Here is a 21,557-nt window from a genome sequence, read left to right as displayed (position 1 = left end):
AGGGTTTTTTTTCTTCATTAAAGTTAAATTATATGGTAGGGACTGATAAGGTGCAACTGAGCAAAATGACAACTTTGTCGGCAGGGGAGCTTGAAATATCAAACCAAAGATATAAACAGAATTTCTTCCTTAAGAAAACCTGCCTTTGCCACCTCCCTCCCAAATTCTCACAGTGTGCTGACAATATACATACTACTAACCTTGCAGGCCTTTTGTGAGGATTTCATATAACAGATATGAAGTACTTTGAAAACGAAATACTCCAGTGGTGCAACATTGATTAAGGAAGGCAGAAAAACACACACATTTTATTTAGTTTACATCTTAAGTATTCAGTTTCATTAGACTTTGTTGCAATATAATTTGCTAGATGTTCTCCTACCACAAACAATTCTTAAAGGACCTTTTGCCCATTACATTCTATATAGGCACTTGGCTGTGCTTTTAAGGAAAGTCATTGTTGCATTTTTTTGGTGAAAAAAACAAAACCCAAAATTGTGTTTTGACACAAACCGGAGCAGATGTAGCTCAGTTGCCCTCATCCCAGATCCGCTGTTTTTTGTTGGCTGGTTTTGCAACAAAGGAGAAAAAAGCCATTCTGTCCAAAGAGACATGAGCTTATGCTTTCTGTCTCCATCTGTGGGAAGACATCAGAAGATGAAATAAGGAGATGCTACTAGACTGTTGTTAAGAGAAGCAGCTCAGCTTTTCTTCCCCATCGCAGAGGGAAAAGATGGCACCTGTGTTCCTTTGTATTCCAGTTTGAATCAGCCAGGAAAAAAGGGGCATGCTTTGTTAGGGCCGGCGTCGCTGCTGGGCTACTTGAAACCGCATGGTCAGGAGCCCTTCAATGCCAGCTTCTATCCTGTCATTCTCTTCCACAGCAGAAACTCCTTTGGGGCTCCCTGTCAGTATGACATCCCCTTCCTCCAGTGGGATAATCCCACTGATGTAGCTGATGAGGTGCGGGATGGAGAAGATCATGTCGGACGTATCGCCTTCTTGCCGCAGCTCCCCATTTACCTTCAGCCATAGCTTCAACTGGTGCGGATCGGAGACCTTTTCTTTCGGGACAAAGTCACTGACCGGACAGGAAGTGTTGAATCCTTTGGCCAGCATCCAAGGAAGCCCTTTCTTCTTGCATTCCTCTTGTGTATCCCTGGCTGTCATGTCTAGGCAAAGAGCATAGCCTCCCACATGGTCCATAGCCACCTCTTGGCTAACATCCTGGGCCTTCTTCCCAATCACTACCCCCAATTCCACCTCGTGGTGCAGCTTGTTGCAATAGGACGGACGGATGATGGGAGAACCTTCCCGGACATAAGCGGCCGAAGGCTTGAGGAAGAGGAGGGGCTCCGAAGGGAGGGCGTTCTTCATTTCTTTGGCGTGTTCTGCATAATTCCGTCCCACGCAGACGATGGTCTTGCCCCACTCCCAGAACCTGGACAAAGGCTTGGCAGAAGCCATGTTTCTCACCGCAATTATTACTCTGTCAAAAAAAGAGAAGAAAAGAAAAAATGAAATACAGGCAAGGTAGCTGAGGATACAGTTTTTCCACATCCTCTCTTAGGACAGATAGGACAGAAACCTTGATCAGAATGGGGACTGCAGCCAAGAGATCAGAAAAAGACAGGATGAGGAGGTTAGCTATGAAAGAACTAGATAAGATTTTGGAATATTTGCATGTACTTAATGAGATACCTTGGAGACGGGACCCAAATCTAAACATGAAATTCATTTCTGTTTCATATACACCTTATGAGAACCGCAATGGCATAGTGGTTTGGTGTTGGCTCTGGAGACAGGGTTTGATTCCCAGCTCTGCTATGAAACCCACTGGGTGTCCATGGGCAAGTCACACTTTCTCAGCCTCAGAGAAGGCAACGGCAAACCTTCTCTGAACAAATCTTACCAAGAAAACTGCAGGATAGCGTCACCATAGGTCGGAAATGACTTAAATGCACACAACAACAAATACTTTGTGAGCAACAGAGAGGGAGGGAGTTCAGGGAGACACAGTGGCCAGAAAAAACACCTCTTAAGGTTCAAACTTTCAGAGGGCAAATGTTGCATTGCAGGAAGGAGAAAGAGGACACCAACCAACACTCCTCCTCCTCCCTGGAGACTTTGGCCTCTCCTTCCAAAGTCCACTCTTTTCCCCTCTGTCCCAATGCTGACTGCAAACACTGCCTTTTAAAACCCCAACTCAGCAGCTCTGGCACCACAAACCCTCCCCTTTCTTCTCCAAGCCAGAAATTTCAGCATCCCCCTTGGATTTGTTCCCAAAAACAAAAATGCACAAAAAGAAAAAAGAAACACAGAGTTGGTCCTTGCAACCTGGCTTACCGATGAGGCCTCCTTGATTTGTTTTTGCCAACCTCCACCCATGCCATCCCTCCTCCTCCTCCTCGAAGACTCTGGCTTCCTTTTCCAAAGCCCACCCCTTTCCCTGTCATTGGATTTGGTCCCAAAAATGCAAAAATCAGAACTGCGACTGGCGTTGGCCTCTCCTCACCTTTCAGGCCTCCTTTGTTTATTTCTTGAACCCCCCCCCCCCCCCCCAGCTATGCGCATGCAATGCCATCTTTTCTTCCTTTTCCTCCTTGCAGACTTTGGCTTCTTTTCTCAAAGGCCTTGTTACAGACTCCAAAATAAAGCTGCTTCGGGTCTCTTTGGAGGTATGCTGTTTAAATGATGCATGGGTCCTAAGAGTCGGAGGTCGCGCCAAAGCACACTTCCATTCCTAAGCACTGGAGTGCAGCTTTGGTGCAGCTTCCGGATTCTTAGGATGCACGCATCATTTAAACAGCATACCTCCAAAGAGACCCGAAGCAGCTTTATTTTGGCAGTCTGTAACAGGCCATAGTCTCTTTACCTTTTTCCAAAGAGAGATCCTTGCAACCTATCTTACCTTTCAGGCCTGCTTGCTTTCCTTTTCTGCCAAACCCCCAGCCATCTCATGCAATGAAATCTCTTTCTCTTCCTTGCAGACTTTGCACCCTTCATGCCTCCTTCATTTTACTTTTTGACCCCCCCCCCCCTCCAGCCATGGTCATGCAATGCCACCCCTCCTCCTTTCCCTTGTAGACTTTGGCTTCCTTTTCCAAAGTCCACCCCTTTCCCTGCCATTGGATTGGGTCCCAGATGCAAAAATTGACAGAAGTGCAGAATGGTTCCTTGCAACTTGCAAGCACTCTTACCTTCCAGGCCTGCTGGCTTCCCTCCTTTGTGACAGCCCCCATCCGTGTCCTGCAGTGCCAGCCCTCCTTCCTCCTCCTCCCATTGGGGAGGCTGGGTCTTGCAATCCGGAGAAGTCATTGGCTGCCGAAGGGGCGGCTGGGCTGGTGCGCCACCGGAGCAGGGCTTGTGCGTCCGGGGCGCCTAGTCTGCCTCTGGATCATGGGCTGGGCAGAGAAGGGGAGGCTCGCTGCAGCTTGGCTCTCCTTGGCCCTGAGACCTGGTAAGCTAAGGGGCAGGAGGAGAGGGGCAGGGGGTGCCCAGGGGGGCAAGGAGGGGGTGCCACACCGGGGCTGGCTTTGCAGAGAAGCGCAGGGCTTGCAAGGAAGGCTCTGCTGTGCGTCTTTACGCACCATTGCAAGGCAAGTGCCAGACTCATCCCTCCCTTCCTTCCAAAGAGAAACCAGAAGCAAACAAGAGAGCAGCCCCTGGGAAGCCTTGACCATGGAAACTCTGGTTAGGTAACATTGGAACCCAGAGTCAAGGGCCCACTTATCCTTAAGGGTTCGTCTTCCCACTAAAGACTCCAGTGGAGAAGATGGCCAAGCTGCCAAAATTGTCAGATTAGAAACTGGAGAGGGTTGATTTGAGAGTTGAGGGTCTGCACATGGTCTTGAAAGCACACAGGACCATGGAACCCCCCCACTAGTCAAGTCACACTCTCTCAGCCTCAGAGGATGGCCATTGCCCAGCTATCATTAAGGGATCCTCTTCCCACCAAGGACTCCAATGGAGAAGGTAGCCAAGTTGTCAAAGTTGTCAGATTGGAAACTAGAGAGGGTTGGTTTGAGGGTTGGGGTCTGTGGCCATGGGCACCCTCCACTGGTCAAGTCACAATCTATCAGCCTTATAAGATGGCCATGGCAAACCCCTTCTGTGCAACCCAGAGCAAAGCCCATCTACCCATGGGTGATCCTCTTCCCACCAAGGATTTCAATGGAGAAGGTGGCCAAGCTGTAAGAGTTGCCAGATTGGAAACTGGAGAGGATTGGTCTTAAAGTTCTGAGATGGTGGAACTAAGGATGTTTCTCAGCAGCTGTGTCTGTGGATGGAGATTAATTTTGCTGAGCCATTCTGCTGTGGCTGGATCATGGAGATTACACGAAGGAGTGGAAATGGCCTTCCCGGTCTTTCAAGATATTATTATTATTATTATTATTATTATTTGTTACCCTCTTCTCCCCATGGATCGAGGCAGGGAACGACAACAAATAAACTATGCACAACATCAGTTAAAACACATTAATGAAAACACACAACAGTTTAAAGGACAAATAAGACATACGCGTTTAAGGTTGCATCTGCACTGCAGTAATAATCCAGTTTGATACCACTTTGACTCAGTTCTGTGGAATCCTGGAATTGTATATAGAGATCTTGTAGCACCTTTGTGACTAACTGAAACAAACTGGGAATTGTAGTTTGTCATGGAGCCAGAGCTCTCAGACAGAGAAGCCTAAATATGTCACCAAACTACTATTCTCAGAATTCTGTCACCGCAGCTAAAGTGGTGTCAAACTGAATTATTTCTCTAGTGTGGACCAGGCCTAAAAGACGCCAGAGAAGTAATTAATTTGGGCCAGTGGTAGAACAAGAAAATGGAGCCTGAGGCCAGGTGACTTTTGTGTAACAGGTTTGTCCGCTTGGAGAGAGGAAGAGAGTTGTCAACAGAGAGAGACGCCTTGGAGAAGTGATAATTCAGCTAATTTTGGGAATAAATCATGCAGCGCAAGGCGTGAAGGATTGCATTATAGGGATGAGAGGAACCTGGTTGGATGAGAGCGGTGTTTTAAGCCATGTTTAACGTGAAGGAGAACCTCCCAGGCTTGGCGTTGGTCTTAAGACTGTTGAATCATCTCAATCTCTTTTTAAAGACTTTGCCTTCCTCTTTGCTCTCCTAGTTGCTGCCGCCTGTCTCCTGGGTCGGTCTACACCTGCTCTGTAGAGGCGTAACTGCCACACAGGTGAGGAGAGAGATGTTTTTGGGGAGATGGGTACCATAGGAACTAGCCACGAGAATAGAGTAGCCAGAGGTCCTCCTTTTCCAGCACATTTCCTCCATTCCAGCCCTGTGTCTAGGACGAATTTCAAAATGTCTTCTATTTTGTGCATGACTAAGAAGTGTGAATTTATATGTATATGAGTGTTTTTAGGTTTTATTTTGGAATGTCCTCCATTGGGGAGGTCATTCAGTCCCATATTATAACATACCAAGGGCTTGTGTAGGACTCACTGAGCAAAAGATGTTGTGGCATAAGCTTTTGTAGGCTTGGTCTACTTTGAAGGGCTACACAAGCCCTTTGTATGTTGTTGTAATATGGGACTGAATGACCACCCCTGATGGATGACATGACAAAATAAAAACCAAGAACACGAATACAAATATAAATTCATGCTTCTTAGCCATGGTCAAAATGGAGGACCTTTTGGAGAAGATGTAGACCAAGTGGATAGCTGGAGAGATAGCAGTCCACGTCTACAAACACTTATGGTACAAATGCCTTTTGCTCAGTTGGTCTCCAAGGTGCTACAAGATCCCTTTGGATCTAGATATCACAGACTAACACAGCTATAGATCTTTGAATATTGAATATAGAAATGTCAAAGCAAGTTGTGGGGGGGGGGGGGAACTACACGATGGAGCAAATCTGAGGTTGTTTTTGGATTCCAAATGCCAAATTCCTATAAAACCAGCATACATTTTAAAAATGATCTTTATAACCCTCAGTTTTGTAGGCCTGTGTGATTCTTCCTATTTCATTTTATGGGCCACCTTGTCTCTCAACTCCTTCGACTGTTCAACTGTCACCTGTTCCCAGAATTCTCTCCTCCATGATGTAGTCTTCTCTCATTGGCTCAGACAAAGGATCCAGTAGAGTATTGTGGGTCCTTCCCCAGTTTGTCTCATGGTGTTGACCCTCAGTCTCCTAGACTTGGCTGAAGATAGTTGTTGTTTTGTCTTCTGAAGGTGTGCTCCATTTCCGGGCCAACTTCCTCCATACGGAGTTTGAGAGAAGACCCTCCAAGGTAGTCGCGCAGGACAACATGAAGGTGGAGCTCCTTCCTGCCCTCACCGACAACTACATGTACCTCCTCATAGACGAGGAGACCAAAGAGGCTGCCATAGTTGACCCAGTGCAGCCCCAGAAGGTATCTCCCCTGGATCAAGTCCACCTTCTTCTGTGGCCAGAAGGTGGCCATATGCAGAGATTTTACAAATTTATTGAGACCAAATGGGGATTTTATTTTTGCATGGGGGGGGGGGAGTTGTCCAAGATCTTTTGGGATTCCTTTTCTCTAACAGTTGCCCACCCTGGCAGCGAAGTTCAAACTAGTTGCATAAAGGATTGTTGTATTTGGCACTACCAGATCTTGACCACGGACCTGTTTTTTTTCTAGAGAGTTGTGGACAGAAAATGAATGTGCCCCAATGAGGTTTAACATGTTCCTGTCTTACTCTTTCTATAGGTTCTGGATGCAGTCCGAAAGCATGGGGTGAAACTGACCACTGTTCTTACTACACACCACCACTGGTAACCCTTTTTTGTGATAGGATTTGAATAAATAAAAATCCTGGGATATGTACACAACCCCTTCATCCATGTTGTGGGTCAAGAACAAGCTGCCACTTGGTTGTGGCATGACTTCTTTGACACAAGAGGGAGGTCAAGTGACACTAATGTTTTGTTATGGGATAGTTTGGGTCCTGTTTCACCTGGACACTTCATCCAAGGAATCCCAGGAAACGTAGTTCTCAAAAATTAAAGGACTCTCAAAGAAAGTGGGGAAAAAAGTCTTGATTCTTCTCAGATCAATAGAATTCTTTGATAGATGTAGTAGTAGTTTGGTTGTTGTTAATTGGCATCAAATCAACTTAACGCAATCCTCAACAGCTCAGGTCTTGCAAATTCAGGCCCATGGCTTCCTTGATAGAGTCTATCCACCTGTAATGGGGTCTTCCTCTTTTCCTAATGCCTTCTAGATCAGATGGGTCCTGTCCAGTTTTTGTTTCACTCAGCAGAACAGAATGTAAGTTCTCATTCAAAAGGAAAGGGAAAACTGGAGGTGCCTTCCATTCATTTTTGGTTTTTATTTTAAAGAGAGCAAAACCAAAAGGCAGGTGTACTTGACGTGCGTTGTCCAAGAATGCCTCATGTGTGTGTACGCGCAGCCTTCCAAATCTGGCCTTTTGACCTTCTAGGGACCATGCTGGTGGCAATGAGAAACTTGTAAAGATGGAGCCAGGGTTGCAAGTGTACGGGGGAGATAGCAGGGTTGGAGCCCTCACCCAGAAAGTCTCTCATCTTATGTCATTTCAGGTAAAGAACAAGGAAAAAAGTTGGGGGGTGGAGAATGGGGCTACCCAAACACTCTCCAAAGTGTGTGCCGCTGTGTCTGAGCACTGAAGGGCACGAATGCTTGGAGCATGGCAGTTGGCATCTGATTCTTTCTCTCCCAACTGTCCCTGGCTGCTTTTGCAGCTCTCTGCTTGTAGATAATGGGATGTTTAGCTGAGGAACAACAGGCCTTGCTTCATGCTTCATGCACATTGAAATGTTCTGGGGCTCTGCCAGACCTCCCTGTCACATGTATAGAGTTGTCACAGCAAGAAAAGACCAGGATGAGTTAGGGAAGAAGGAGAACCGTGTGCCCTGAGCTGGGCAACCCTACTCATTGTGCCCCTGGTTGACAAAGGGCAGCATTGGTCACTTTTTTTTTTAAAGGCTACCTTTATTGCTGTCTTCTTTTCATGCCCATCATCCTAACACTTTGGAAGACAAAAATCTGAAGGCCTTCCAAGTCTAGTCCTGCAAGCTGGCTCTTGCGGTGACCTGCTAAAAGCATGGGCTGTTTTTCTTGCCTAAAACAGAGGTAGAGTATCTGTGTATCTCCAGATCTTTTTGACTGCAGCTCCCAGAAACCCTCTGTGTGTGGGGCTGATGGGAAGGGTTGGCCAAAAACACCTGGAGAACCTAAACTTCCCCACCTCTGCCCTATGGTGACCAATGAAAGGTAACTACTTATAGCTGAGAGGAAACCCATTTCTCCTCCTGCTTGGTGAAAACTTCTGTGTGACAAGAAAGATTGCCTACTTCTCTGCCAGTCAAGGGAATGTCCAGCTCAAGAAATGGCCACCTTCGCTCTTTAGGGAGGCCACAATAGAGCAGAGAAGTAGAGATGCCTCAGTTTCCAAGGTGTTGTTTGTCACTTCACTTTTGTCCACCCCGGTGGCTTCTACAAGCCAAGACTTGCTGTTTGGTGCTGAGAAATCTCATGCTCAAGAGCTCAGTCCTTCCTTACTATCAGAAGTATCCTTACCAACAGCTTGAATGTATTCACCTTCTCTTAGGTGGGCTCCTTAAACGTGAAATGCCTCTCAACGCCCTGCCACACCTCTGGACATATCTGCTATTTTGTGACGAAGCCAAATAGCTCCGAGCCCCCTGCCGTCTTCACAGGTGAGGCTTTTTGGGGGGTCGGAGGTATGCACACCTGAGCTATAGCCCTCCAACTGTCTCTACTTGGTGTGATCCACATAGAATCCTAGCATTGGATTCTGCAGCAATAATCCAGTTTGGACACCACTTTAACTGACACAGCTCAGTGCTATGGAGTTCTGGGTGTTTTTAGTTTATTGTGACTTCTGACAGAGAAAGCTAAACGTCTCACAAAACTGCTGTTCCCAGGATTCCACAGTCATGAGCCATGGCAGTTGAAGTGGTGTCAGACAGGGTTAATTCTGCAGTGCAGACACAGCCTTGGTGTGTCATGGGGATGAAGCCCATGGGATGAAAATGCGGAGTCCTAAATAGACCCCTTGCCCCTTTTATACAGTTTCCCCATCCCTGCTTTAGTATGGGAGGGAAGGCTTTTCTAATACTCACTTTGTGCCTAGCCTAATTCTGTTTTAATCTTGGACTTTGGTGGGTGTTAGTGATATTATACTTGTCTTAAATGGTTAGCTGCCTTGAGTCCCAAATTTGGGGGAAAGGCTGTGTATACCCATATAAGTAAAGATGATGATGCTAATGGTGGTCATAATATGGATTTGCTTTTGTTCTCAAGGCATGATGTGAATCTGACCAGTTACATGTCTTTTCTCCTTGTCTCTCTTTTTACTTTTAGGAGACACGCTTTTTGTGGCTGGTTGCGGGAAGTTCTTTGAAGGAACCCCAGATGAAATGTACAAAGCTCTGATTGAGATCTTGGGACGCCTTCCTCCCGAAACGGTATTGCGCCAACGCTTTTGGCACGGTGGTGGCGGTGGTGCAGTTCTGTGCCAACCTCAGATGTCATTCATCCTCTACCACAACCACATCCCCAAACATTTCCCCTCCATTCTGCATGGTTTGGACAAATGGCCCCCAAATTGCCCAGGAATCATGCTGAAGGTCCCTCAAGTATGTGAAAACACAAATGTACCCTCACCTGCACCCAAAAACTTTCTACTGCCTCCCAGTTCCTGCAGTTCTTCTGGAGTCCCTCTCAGAATGGTGAAGTATAACTCCCTGTCACCATTTTGAGAGGACCTGCAAAGGGACGATGTAGGTATTTGCGCTTGCAATATAGGATATGGCTTACAGGATGGTCTGGGAGGTGAATTTGGGCTCTATTTACCTGTCCATGCCCTGAATCCTCAGAATGATGCTTGGGACTATGACATTTTGACTCCACAACCTTGCAGTCCTATTATTTTTGTTATTATTATCATTTATTTATATAGCACCAGATGTGTAAATGGTGCTTTACAAACAGAATAAAACATTGTGTAGTCGAAGGCTTTCATGGCCGGCATCCATAGTTGGTTGTGGGTTTTTTGGGCTATGCGGCCATGTTCTAGAAGAGTTTATTCCTGATGTTGCGCCAGCCGCAGATGCTGCTGGCGCAACATCGGGAATAAACTCTTCTAGAACATGGCCACATAGTCCGGAAAACCCACAACCAACTAAGACTAAAACATTTATAATTATTTCAGTAATGTAAAATACTGAAATGCAGTACTGAAATGCAGTTTGAAAGAAGAAAGAAAAAGCCACACACACAAATGCAGAATACAGAATGAAGCACCATTGTCAGTACAGACAATCGGTTATAGTTGAAATATAAAGGATTAATCTGAAATTGCAAAAGTTTTTTAGGGGGAAAAATTGGATTTAAAAATGGCAAGAACCTCTCGTTTTCTTCTTTCCCAGAAAGTCTACTGCGGCCACGAATACACCATCAACAACTTAAAGTTTGCGCGACACGTGGAGCCCAACAACAACGCAATCCAGCACAAACTCTCATGGGCAAAGGTAAGGATGGGCTCCCATTTTTTGCAAGAGGATTGTAGTCGCTTTGTAGCCTACTCACCCTTTCCTTCCGCAATGCACCTCCTTTCATTCCCCCGGCGACTTTACTACAGGAAGAGATGACTGGGTTGCTGGGATCTCTCTTTAGGTTGGGGGATTCTGGGAACTGTAGTCAAAAAAGCTTAATAATAATAACAACAATAATAATCAGCATCATCTTGTTGTTGTGGTTGTTGCGTGCCTTCAAGTTGTTTCCAATTTATGGCCATCCTAAGACGACCCTATTGTGGTGGCAACCTTTTTGGCAACCTTTGTTCAGAGGGGTTTTTGCCTCTGCAAAGCATCCTTAGCATCCTAAAAGTTTTGTATTCCTTCCTTAGGCGAAATACGACAGCGGCGAACCGACCATCCCTTCAACCATCAGCGAAGAGTTCACATTCAACCCCTTCATGAGAGTGAGGTGATTTGGGGGCTTTCCAAGATAATAATAATAATAATAATAATAATAATAATAATAATAGAGTTTATTGTATAGCGCTTTCCGCTACAGATCGAGGGCGGGTTACAAAATGAACAAATATCAATAAAATACGTGATACATATAAAAACCCACAAAAATTAAATAATCCCCTACCCCTCCCTAATAATGATAAAGTTCATTATTAAACCAAGATAGCTGTTGGGGCAGGAATAGAGGACCTCTGAATGCCAAGGGACCGAGGCTGCGACTGCTTCCACACTGCGGAAATAATGCGGTTTGATGCTGCTTTAACTGCCATGGCTCCATCCTATGAAATCTTGGGCTTTTTAGTTTGTGCATGTATATGTGTGTGTGTGTGTATGTGTGTGTGTGTGTGTGTGTATCTATCTGTCATCTATATTGATTGATCAATTGACTGATTGATCAATTGACTGATTGATTGATTGATCAATTGATTGATCTCTCTCTATAGATAGATAGATAGATAGATAGATAGATACTGTATATCTACTGAGATACTGTATACTGAATCTTCGTTCGCGAAGCAAAGCCAGAGAGAGAGAGAGAGTATATTTATATCTTAAATCAGCTTCTGTCACCAATTCACTCATCCTGAACATTTTCTTTTGTCAAATGGGGATTAGGAGAAAGAACCTTCACACCCAACTTTGGGCACCACAACTCCCATGTTGGCTTGGGATTCTGGGAGTTGTAGTCTAAAAATATTACCTTGACACACTCTGCTCTTATTGGGAGGGAAGACATTAATGAGTGCAAATGACAGAGGCGACTTAGGATGCATCTGCGCTGCAGAATTAATGCAGTTCGGTACCGCTTTAACCACCAAGGCTGAATGCTATGGAATCCTTGATTTGAATCCTTGAATCCTGTGGAAACCTTGATTTTGACATTTTATATAAGGGGCACCATTTTACTAGGCCACTGTATTTAATGGGACTTGCAGCACATTCACGGATTTTGGTATCCACAGAGGGTCCTGGGAGAAACCCCAGCAGATACCAAGGGCTCACTGTATATGATTTATATATATGTTCTAAATGCTGTATTGTTTTCATTGTATTTTTTTTCCTTTTAAATAATCTTTTAGCACGTATGTTTCAGTACGGTCCTTAGTTTAATTCAGTCTGAATGTGGCCTTTCGTATGGTTCTAATAGTAATATTTGGAAGGTGTAAGCTGCCCAGAGTCCCAGTATTGGGGAAAAGGGCAGGATACAAATAAAGATGATGATGATGATTATTATTATTTTTGGCAAGTCAGAATTAACCTCTTTTCCCATTCCTTGGCAGGGAGGCCACCGTCCAGCAACACGCCCGGGAAACGGATCCCATCCGGACGATGGGCGCCATCCGGAAAGAGAAAGACAACTTCAAAGTCCCAAAAGATTGAAGTTGGCCGCTTTGCAAATGCTCTGCTGCTTGCCCTCCTCTTCATTAATATTCTTATAATTGTTTTCTCAGCAGTCGATTCACTTCGATTCCCATCGCTCTGTTTCGTTAAATTTGTTTGGGTTAAGGAAGTTTTTATGACGACGGTTATTGTTTTTGTCTTCATAGGAAAAATCCAGCCAGCCACGCACTTTGTTCATAGCTGTTGGAAAGATGTTAAAGTTTTAATTATTCTTGTTGCCCCAAAATTCGGCCGGGGTGTCGTTGTTGTCGTTCTCTTTCGATGTGGCTGCAGGGAGGGTAGAGTTGGCACAGGTTTTGTACATATATTTGGAGATAATACTTTTGGCTTTGCCATCCTACATCATCTAAGTACCCCTCCCTACACTGCCAGTCTCAGGATGCCAGGAACTATGGTAGTTAAAGTGGAACCATAGCACTATAACTGTGTTATAGTGTGGAAGGACCCTAAAATACTTTGCAATCCAGCTGGTTTACTTTTCCCATCCAGAGCTAATATCTGGTGCTTCTCCCATTCCTGTGATAACACATACATACCCTAAAAACCTGCTTTGGAGGACTAAGAAATATTCCAAAGCAGGTTTCATAAACCATGGAATTAGGGGAGAAAACCCCAGTTCCACTCCCATTGGAAATCAAAGTATTGAATCTCGGCCATTGAATAGTCAATGTTCAGAAATGCTGAACCTTGCCTATTGGAAGTGATGCCCAACTCCTTTCCTCCTTTCCTTACATCTTTGCATAGAGGAAAAAGGTGCTTGTTGGCAGTAGTATAGTTTATTTGGTGTATATACATTGCACTTTTTAATTTAAGAAATGAACTCCAAATTTTTCCAACTCTCAGCCCCAAAGGGAAACCCTGGGAAATATAGTTTTCAGAACAGACTTTCCAACGAAGTATTTTCTCCCGCCTAGAAATACTATAATTCTAGAGTAGTGGAGCAGGGATGGTTAAAGTACGTTTGAGATTATTTAAACTGAGATGTGCGACTCTTGCCCTCCTCCTCCCAAGAATGGAGAAGTTACTTTCTTTGGAGCATAGCTCCCAGAATGCTTCCACATTTTAGCCATACAGAAATGTTGTAAACCTCAACAAAAGTAACTTCTCCAAGCTAAGCGGACAGACCATGCTACTGCTTAGACATCCTTCCAGTATGGAAAAGCCACTTAATTCAGCTTGTGTGAATTATCTTGTTGATTTCTGCTAGCGTGCGTTTGTACATATAAATATAGATAATATATATTGCTATAAAAGAAGTGAACAAACAGGAGCGGACGGAGGAAGGCAGTGGTAACTGGGACGGGCTTTGGCTGGTTTTAAAATGCACCGCGGCTTCTTTTCCAAAGTGGGAATGCTAAAAATTGGAAGTCTTGAGAAGCAAGATGATAAAATACCCATCAAGCAGAGATAGCACCCATGTTGCTTTCCGCTTGGATTTGCTGACCGAATGATGATAGGCTTGCTAGGAGAAACATCTCAGTCCATCTCATCTATAGTTGCAGTTGGTTCCTTTTGTGCAATAGGTAAAAAATTAGGTTTTTTTACCTTCTCAGAAAGCGATTCTTGTTCTTGGTTGTGCTTCCAGCCCCAGGCCTTAGTATTGAAGCCTGTCGTTCAAATCGGTGCCGGTGTCCTGTGTGGTTATCAATAAAGATCTATTGCACTATTCGATCCTGCCGGTCTCTTTCTGCTATTGAATTCTTGGACCAAAGGTTTCGCCACCCACTGCCCAGCAAGGGCTGGTTTAAGACGCTTCTTTGGAGACATCTGTACCTTTTTGTCATTGTTAACTTTCTTAGTAGTGAAATCTGGCATCTGGTTTTCCCTAGAGAAAGAACCACTGGATCTGAAGCTACGGTGGAAATTGCACTTGGGACCCTCCGCAAATCCCCTTCATTCTTTATGGTTAATACACCTTTAGATTTTTAAATGCCTAAATATTTAATACACAGCAGTCAACACCAAACTCTCATCGATATATGTGCTTCGTACAAAATCCAGAAGAAGAAGGGTGACCTGAAAGTGTGGAGTCTTTTTTATTGTTGTTTCGTGCTCTTTGGAAATTTTTGGCCAAGATTCTTAAGTTAAGGAGATGGGGTTTAAATTTTATAGTCACAGGGTTAAGGGACAATTGTGAATGGCAAACAAAATAGGCACACTGATGGGAGATGCACAATGGTAATCCCCAATCTTGTGCAATGCGCAACACGTTTATACATGGGATGCACAACGGTGTCCCATGTGCAACTCCGCTTGTGTAGCCTTGAACTGAAGGGGATATTCTGTGTCAAACAATGTCTAATTGCTTTTATAGGAAAATGTAGAAGTTACTACCAAAATGCCATCCATTGCCTGTTCTTGAGCAAACCTCTGAACAAATCTTGCCATAAAACCTGGTGATAGGTTTGCCTTAGGCTCGCCGTAAGTCAGAAATTAATTTAAAGCACATAACAAGGCTGGGAAAAATGGCTGGAAGGTGTAGTTTTGAGCCATAGAAAGTATTTTTCAAGGAGATCTGAACTGTAATAGGTTATGCTTTACCTTACATCAAATGCTTGTCTTCTTAATGTCGAGGTGGAATCTCTTTTCCTGGGTTTTGCATCCATTGCTCTTATGCCCTCATCTCTAGAGCAGCAGAAAATAAGCTTGCTAGCAAAATTATAATTGAAATCTAGCAGGGCCACCAGAGTCTGGGGTATGATATAGAAAAGGCATAATTTCCTTAGGGTTTGGATCCAGCCCATGGGCTTCCTTAAGCAACATATATTGGGGAAAATAATTCGTAAGGGATTCGAGCGTCTCCTAGCACTGTTTATATTTTTGCTCCTGTCCTTAGCGTCTGCTGCAAAGAAAAGCCTGAGGTAAGGCACCATTAAAAGATTTGACAAATGAACCTATAACTTTTAAGATGGGGTACCAGGGGCTTTACAGCGGTCCCTTGTCTCTGTTCACAACCATCGGCTGGAAATCACTTTTTAAGATACACTTGAAGGTTTGTGCCTCTCCAGTGCATTGCAGACTTGAAACTGCCCCTCTGGGTTGCATCAAACTAAGAACCCAAGTAATCATTTGGATGAGACGTCGCTGGCTTATCTTTTAAAGAGCCAAGGGAAAAAACAGCGCAAGACGTTTTCTAACTATTTGGCTGTCGTTTCGATTCCAGCTTTGGGCTTGGGATGGGGAAGAATGCTTTTATGAAATGCGTTGAGGGCCATCTGAAGAAGGGAGGCCAGTTCTGCAATCCATGTTGGGAAGGCAACTTTGCTAGGTGACCAAATGACACTTTTGCAATGACATTGATAATTCCTCAAAACAGTGCCCTCTCTTCCTCCCACTTTCCCCCTTTTATTCTTGTTATGTGCTGTCGAGTAATTCCTGACTTATGGAGACCCTAAGGCAAACCTATCATCAGATATTTTTTTGGCAAGATTTGTTCCAAGGAGGTTCGCCATTGCCGCCTTCAGAGGCTGAGAGTGTGTGCCTTGCCCAAGGTCACCCACTGAAGGCAATGGCAATCTTCCACAGACTATATCTTGCCAAGAAAACTCTCATGCACCATAACTCAGAGTTGACTTGCAGGCGTATTACAACAATGAATGCGAAATGTTTGGATTAGTTCCTTCTGCTCTATTCTACTGAAAGCTTGTCAGGATTTGCAATTGTTAGTAGATATCTGGAAATGCATTGGGCATGAGAAAGCAGCCTTGAAATAAACATGGTGGTAGTCATAATGTTGGAGATGGTGATAGTGATGGTGGTGGCAATGATGATGATGACTGGACTGGTATCAGAAGCCATAGTAAAGGAATCCCCCGATGGCTCCTACAGCCACAGCAATGTTATGAGAAGAACATTCATCTGCAGAAGGAAAAAAGAATTTGGCATCTGAAAGGTGCTTGAACCATTATTTAATATCATCCTCACTTTGGCATTACATAGACCAGACAGGCGGTTTGAGTGTTGGACTACGACTTTGGAGACCATGGTTCGGTTCCCAGTGTAGCCATGAAACCCACTGGGTGACCTTGGGCAAGAAGTCACATTCTCTCAGCTTCAAGGGAAGGCAAGGGCAAACCTCCTCTGAACAAAGCTGGCCAAGAAAACCCCAGGATAAACCTATGCCCTGGGGTCGCCATAAGTTGGAAACGACTTGAAGGCACACAACAATGGTGCATTGGTAAACAGAAAGGCAGAGTTGTGAAGTCGAAGGCTTTCATGGCTGGCATCCATAGTTTTTTGCGGGGTTTTTGGGATATGTGGCCATATTCTAGAAGAGTTTATTCCTGACGTTTCACCAGCATCTGTGGCTGGAATCTTCAGGGAATTTATTGAAAATGCCAGCCACAAATGCTGGCGAAATGTCAGGAATAAATTCTTCTAGAACATGGCCACATCACCTGAAAAACCTACAAAAAACTATAGACAGAGTTGTGTTAAAAATTCTCAGCTTCCCAACTGTCTCACATACACAACCAAACATGCAAAAGGTCTAGTTTTACCTTTAAGAAGTTTCTCCCTTCTTCTAAACCTTCGTGGTTTGGGGACGGCGCCTTCTGGATTTGGAACGGAGGGCTCTAAAAGGAGATCAGAACAGAACAATTGTTTCCTTTCCTTGTTGGGGCTACTCTAGTTTAGCAATTCCCAAACTTGGGTCCTCTCTAGGTAATTTGGACTTCATCTAGCCAACTTGGCCAGTGGTCATGAATTCTGGGAGCTGAAGTCCAAAATGTCTGGAGGACCAAAGTTTGGTGACCTTTGGAGGTCCTGCATTGAGCAGACCCCTTGGTGGCCCATGAAATGACGTCCAACTCTATGATCCTATGACTCCGCCAAAGGTGTCCTGTCTACTCACTGTACATCCAGAAACACCCATCTCCAGGGTTTTGCCAGCTAAGGATGCGATCCAGCCATTCTGGCTTGTAGAAATCAGAGAACCCAGCCAAGCCGCAAAACATAACTGAGGAAGAGAACACAAACACATCTGAAGCGTTGGCAGCAGAGGAGATGATCACAAGGAGAGGACGGTTTTGCAGAAGTAAGAAGACCATTGAATGGTTGTGGCACCTCTCAATGGTCTTCTTAAATAGGTAGCAAATTCCACCTTCTGCAACAACCAAGAAAAGGCACACAGCAGTTTGATGCACAGTTTGTAACAGGATGGCGCCTTTGCAAAAAGAGGTCGCTTACTGTTTTCCGTAAAGATGTCTCCCGGAGCATCAACGTCCTTTTTGGGATGAAGGTTGCTTTGCATCATCAAATGGCAGAAGACGTTCTTGTAATATTGGGCATCCAGGAAGAGAGGATTCAAACATCCTTTCTAGATAAGAAAAGTGGAAGAAGAAGAAGGAGAAATAAAATGACTGGTCTGTTCCTTTATTTAAACCATGTGGGCATATGTGCGTTGCGTGTCTTCAAGTCATTTCCAACGTACGGCGAAGCTATCATGGGATTTTCGTGGCAAGACTTGTTCCAAGGAGGTTTGCCATTGCCTTCTCCTGAACCTGAGAGAGTGTGACTTGCCCAAGGCTACCCAACGGGTTAGTTAGTTTAAACTACATGTTAGTTTAGCTAGTTCACACAACATGCATGTTGGTTTAGCCAGTTTATGCTCTCCTTTTCCCCCATAGTAATACAAGAAGCTCATCTAGCAATGGTTGCTGGACAGCTGAATATAACAACACACCTCAGAAATTGCCCACAAATGCATGTTTTTTTGTTTTGTTTGCAAAAGAGTCTCCAGTGAGGTCTAGAAGCATTATATTTTTTTACATAAAGATACTCTATTAAATTTAAAAAGTTTGACTTCTCACTAAAGCCTTGGTTTTGGACAAAAGGCCATATTCCGAACCATCATGTCAGGAAAGGGAACATCTTACCATTTCTGCAAAGAGGAAGTAGAGAAGCTGGTGGGACAACGCATAATTCGAGCAGTGAGTTTTTGTCATAATGCTCTTGCAGTTTTCGGGAACGAGGCACGACTCTCCGCCATCTTTCCTGCGCAAAAGAGAGATGTTAGACCCACTTCCATGGGTAGCTGATAACTGCAACACTTTTACAAGAGACAAGCCATGTTTAGGGTTACCTGCCAAGGGTTGTTAATGCACCTGCAGGTTCCAGAATGCCATAACTCTGAGCCATGGCTGTTAAAGTGACATCAAACTGCATTAATCCTGCAGCGTAGATGCATATCCCCTGGCGATGTCAATAAGCATTATGCAGTCATAGTTGGGCCAATACAGTGTAGTGGTTTGAACATTGGACTATGACTTTGGAGACCAGGGTTCAAATCCCTATTCAGGCATGGAAACCCATTGCAAGTCTCTCAGCCTCAGAGGAAGGCAAAGGCAAATACCCCTCTGAATGAAACTTGCCAAGAAAACCCCAGGATCGCCCATCTGGACATGATGAGCCATGAAGCCTGGAAACTCTGGTCCAAGCCCTGAGATCTGGCAACCCAAAACAGAAGCCAAGGATACATGCGCAAATGGAAAGGGAGAAGCAAGGGAAATTCCTACCACGATCCTAAGAGGAAAGAAATGCAGGAATCGCTTATCCCTCCAAGCAAACAGGAGCCATTGGTTGTGGGAAAACCAACAGAATGGTCAATCTGGGTCCAGCGGTCTGGGACCTTCCAAAAACCAGGACTTAAAGCCGGGGCAAAATCTGCAAATAAATAAATCAACAAATCTTTTAAAAAGGAGAGAAGGAGCAGAAAGGATTGTTTAAGTGTTTGTCATTCATGCGCGACAGCGCTGAACTTTTATTCCATCGGAACATTATTAATTATTTTTGCTCACAAAGTCAGGGCGATTAATGTTACAAAGAAACACCTAAATGTAGATCAGGGATGGCGAACCTATGGCACGCAAGCCAGAGGTGGCACTCAGAGCCCTCTCTGTGGGCACATGTGCCATCGTCCCAGCACAAAGTTTGCCAGAGTTTGTTACTAGAAAGCCAGAGGGACGTGGCACTTTGCAATAAATAAGAGGGTTTTGGATTGAAGTTTGGGCACTCAGCCTCGAAAAGGTTCATCATCACTGATGTAGATCTTAGAACCCAGCTTAGAACCCAAAGCTTAGAAAAGTTAACTTTTGGGGGTGACGGTTTTTGGAATCCACCATAGAGCACGGCTTCAAGGGGAATTTATTGATTTATTATTTTATTTCTATCTGCCTTTCTCCCCAAAAGGGGCCCAAAAGTTCATGCTGTCAACTTCTTTCTTTGGTTTAAAGAAAGTGTTCCAAGATCTTTGTACATCTCTGATGCTTCAGACTACGGCTACGTCTTTGAATTCTAACATTTTAGCCGTGAATTTCCTGCCATAATAGCGGGTTGGACCAGATGATCCTTGGGATCCCTTCAATTCAATAGTTCTCATAGAGAAAATCCAATCTGCACAACTTCTTCATGCCAAGGAGAGAAGTGTGTTCATCTGCCACCTTCCCAAATCCCAGCAGTTCCCCCCAAGTAATATTTATTTTTTACTTCTGTAATAATCGGGGTCCTGCAGCTCCAGGGAATGTTTGGCTTTTTCGGTCCAAGCAGACACTTTTGCCTCCAGCCGTGCCACTCGCTCCCTCTCCAGCTCCAATCCTGGCTTTTTGTCCCATTCCTCCAACGTTTTGCTCAAGAAGGCTGGACATTGCAAAGGGAAAAAGACACTGTTAGCAAAGGAACGGAGAGGTGCAGCTCAGGCAATTATTTGCTGTGTGTCCATTGTGTACAGCGTGGGAAGGAAGCAGGTCCAAAGGAAATGGCAGCAACAATGTGACAATTGAACCAGTTAAATAGACTGCCCCTGAATGTGGAGGATTCACACCTCTCGGCACAAAGCACATCATCTGGTATAAAAACACAGGCAGAAGAGGAGATGAAGGATTAAAGCAGTTTGACACCAGTTTAACTGCAATGACTCAGTGCTACAGAATTGTCACGGAGCATTCATGGATCTTGGATATTCAAGTCCCATTAAACACAATGGTGGAGTGAAAGGGTGGCCTTTATTTAACAAACTTAGCAAAATCAAGGAAGGGAGGAAAAGGAATAGGAAAAGGAAAGAAGGGAGGGAGTGAGGGAGGGAGGGAGAAGGGAGGGAAGGGAGAGTAAAGGAAAGGAAAGGAAAGGAAAAGGAAAAAAAGCAGAAGGAAAGAAGAAAGAATAGGAAAAAGAAAAGGAAGGAAGGAAGGAAGGAAGGACGGACGAGAAGGAGGGAAGGGATGGGAAAGGAAAGGAAAGGAAAAGAAAGAAAGAAAAAGAAAAGAAAAGTGGGAGGAATGAAGGAAGGAAAGGAAGAAAAGGAAGAAAAGGAAGGAAGGTGAGTGCATGCTTCTCAGAGCTGGAGCTTCAGCGATTTGTTTCTTGAATCCATAAGAATAAAAAACAGTTTAACTATAAGGAGCCACCAAATCCCAGCTGGTGAAACCTTTCTCTCAAGATAGGTTCAGCATCCCAGGAAATTCCTTCAAGGCCCAAACTAGAACTCAGAGCAGATCCCTGACCCATCTCAGAGCCGTGGACTACAATTCCCATGCGCCCAGGACTAGGGATCCATCCTGCAAAAGACAGGTGGGCCTTCCTTCTGGGAAAGAAAGTGTGCGCAGGAGTCAGACGCGGATGGTGCCGGAGCAGTTGGCACCTGGGTACCTTGCAAAATGTGGAATCCCACCACGGCGTCTAAGTTGATGGCATCATACTCCTCCTCCAGGACTGCAGCTGATCTCTCCAGGGCCGAAAGGATGGCGTTCATCCGGTCCTCCTCACATCTGGATCCATCGGGATGGAGGACAAGGAGGCAAAGGAACATCTGGAAGGCCAGGTCCGGCCACATTGGCATCCTGGCTTCCTTTGTAGATGGTGGAGATGACCTTCAAGGGCTCCTCGGCTACTCCTAGGAGGAATGCCTGGGGAATGTTTCTCCTCCACTGTTTTTGAAGCAGGAAATTATCTATGCAAATACCCTGGGAGCGCATAGCTGAGAGATGTTTGCATTGGACACGATGCATGTCTAGGCACTGTTCCCTCCCTTTCATTCTTTGGCAAGCTTTCTCCTACCAGAGCTCTGTCTTCGGCTTCAGTTTACAACAAGGGTGGGCAGATGGTGGCCCATGGGCCACATCG

The 21,557-nt window shown here is 44.8% G+C and overlaps 3 protein-coding genes across 5 annotated transcripts; 1 reads left to right on the top strand and 2 right to left on the bottom strand.

The window, feature by feature from the left end:
• Positions 1 to 280: 280 nt before the first annotated feature.
• On the bottom strand, positions 281 to 3,315 carry FAHD1 (fumarylacetoacetate hydrolase domain containing 1). 2 transcript variants are annotated; one of them, XM_042437640.1, is made up of 2 exons: positions 3,201 to 3,315; positions 281 to 1,489 (listed from the first exon to the last, which is right to left on the bottom strand). In XM_042437640.1, the coding sequence occupies exons 1-2, from the start codon at positions 3,281 to 3,283 to the stop codon at positions 796 to 798; spliced, it is 777 nt and encodes a 258-aa protein (XP_042293574.1). In that variant the 5' UTR covers positions 3,284 to 3,315; the 3' UTR covers positions 281 to 795. The 2 variants fall into 2 exon arrangements, with proteins under 2 accessions (XP_042293574.1, XP_042293573.1); XM_042437639.1 differs by lacking the exon at positions 3,201 to 3,315 and adding an exon at positions 2,912 to 3,066.
• LOC121914306 (hydroxyacylglutathione hydrolase, mitochondrial) lies at positions 3,305 to 14,111 on the top strand. 2 transcript variants are annotated; one of them, XM_042437637.1, is made up of 10 exons: positions 3,309 to 3,460; positions 5,139 to 5,201; positions 6,206 to 6,387; positions 6,706 to 6,770; positions 7,439 to 7,556; positions 8,588 to 8,696; positions 9,364 to 9,467; positions 10,431 to 10,532; positions 10,910 to 10,989; positions 12,320 to 14,111. In XM_042437637.1, the coding sequence occupies exons 3-10, from the start codon at positions 6,283 to 6,285 to the stop codon at positions 12,417 to 12,419; spliced, it is 783 nt and encodes a 260-aa protein (XP_042293571.1). In that variant the 5' UTR covers positions 3,309 to 3,460; positions 5,139 to 5,201; positions 6,206 to 6,282; the 3' UTR covers positions 12,420 to 14,111. The 2 variants fall into 2 exon arrangements, with proteins under 2 accessions (XP_042293570.1, XP_042293571.1); XM_042437636.1 differs by lacking the exon at positions 5,139 to 5,201 and having other exon boundaries at positions 3,305 to 3,460.
• A 1,773-nt stretch (positions 14,112 to 15,884) lies between these two features.
• C8H16orf89 (chromosome 8 C16orf89 homolog) lies at positions 15,885 to 21,324 on the bottom strand. Its single transcript, XM_042437638.1, has 8 exons — positions 21,084 to 21,324; positions 19,926 to 20,075; positions 18,956 to 19,103; positions 18,317 to 18,434; positions 17,628 to 17,757; positions 17,293 to 17,397; positions 16,940 to 17,014; positions 15,885 to 16,298 (listed from the first exon to the last, which is right to left on the bottom strand). The coding sequence occupies exons 1-8, from the start codon at positions 21,271 to 21,273 to the stop codon at positions 16,228 to 16,230; spliced, it is 987 nt and encodes a 328-aa protein (XP_042293572.1). The 5' UTR covers positions 21,274 to 21,324; the 3' UTR covers positions 15,885 to 16,227.
• Between the last annotated feature and the right edge of the window lie 233 nt (positions 21,325 to 21,557).

This window comes from Sceloporus undulatus, chromosome 8, assembly GCF_019175285.1.
Source record: "Sceloporus undulatus isolate JIND9_A2432 ecotype Alabama chromosome 8, SceUnd_v1.1, whole genome shotgun sequence".
Lineage (NCBI taxonomy): Eukaryota > Metazoa > Chordata > Lepidosauria > Squamata > Phrynosomatidae > Sceloporus > Sceloporus undulatus.
This window is presented reverse-complemented; position numbering and strand designations above follow the sequence as displayed.

Bases quoted from the DNA above. Each gene is read 5' to 3' on its own strand.
- FAHD1 (XM_042437639.1), bottom strand. From the start codon at position 3,006: ATGAAGGGTGCAAAGTCTGCAAGGAAGAGAAAGAGATTTCATTGCATG. The intron at 1,490-2,911 runs GTAAGATAGGTT...TTTTTTTGACAG, and splicing joins AAAGCAAGCAGGCCTGAAAG to AGTAATAATTGCGGTGAGAA.
- LOC121914306 (XM_042437636.1), top strand. From the start codon at position 3,400: ATGGGCTGGGCAGAGAAGGGGAGGCTCGCTGCAGCTTGGCTCTCCTTG. The intron at 6,388-6,705 runs GTATCTCCCCTG...CTCTTTCTATAG, and splicing joins ACCCAGTGCAGCCCCAGAAG to GTTCTGGATGCAGTCCGAAA. The intron at 10,990-12,319 runs GTGATTTGGGGG...ATTCCTTGGCAG, and splicing joins AACCCCTTCATGAGAGTGAG to GGAGGCCACCGTCCAGCAAC.
- C8H16orf89 (XM_042437638.1), bottom strand. From the start codon at position 21,273: ATGCCAATGTGGCCGGACCTGGCCTTCCAGATGTTCCTTTGCCTCCTT. The intron at 19,104-19,925 runs GTAAAAAATAAA...ATTTATTTGCAG, and splicing joins GGACCCCGATTATTACAGAA to ATTTTGCCCCGGCTTTAAGT. The intron at 17,015-17,292 runs GTGAGTAGACAG...ATCTCCTTTTAG, and splicing joins TGGGTGTTTCTGGATGTACA to AGCCCTCCGTTCCAAATCCA.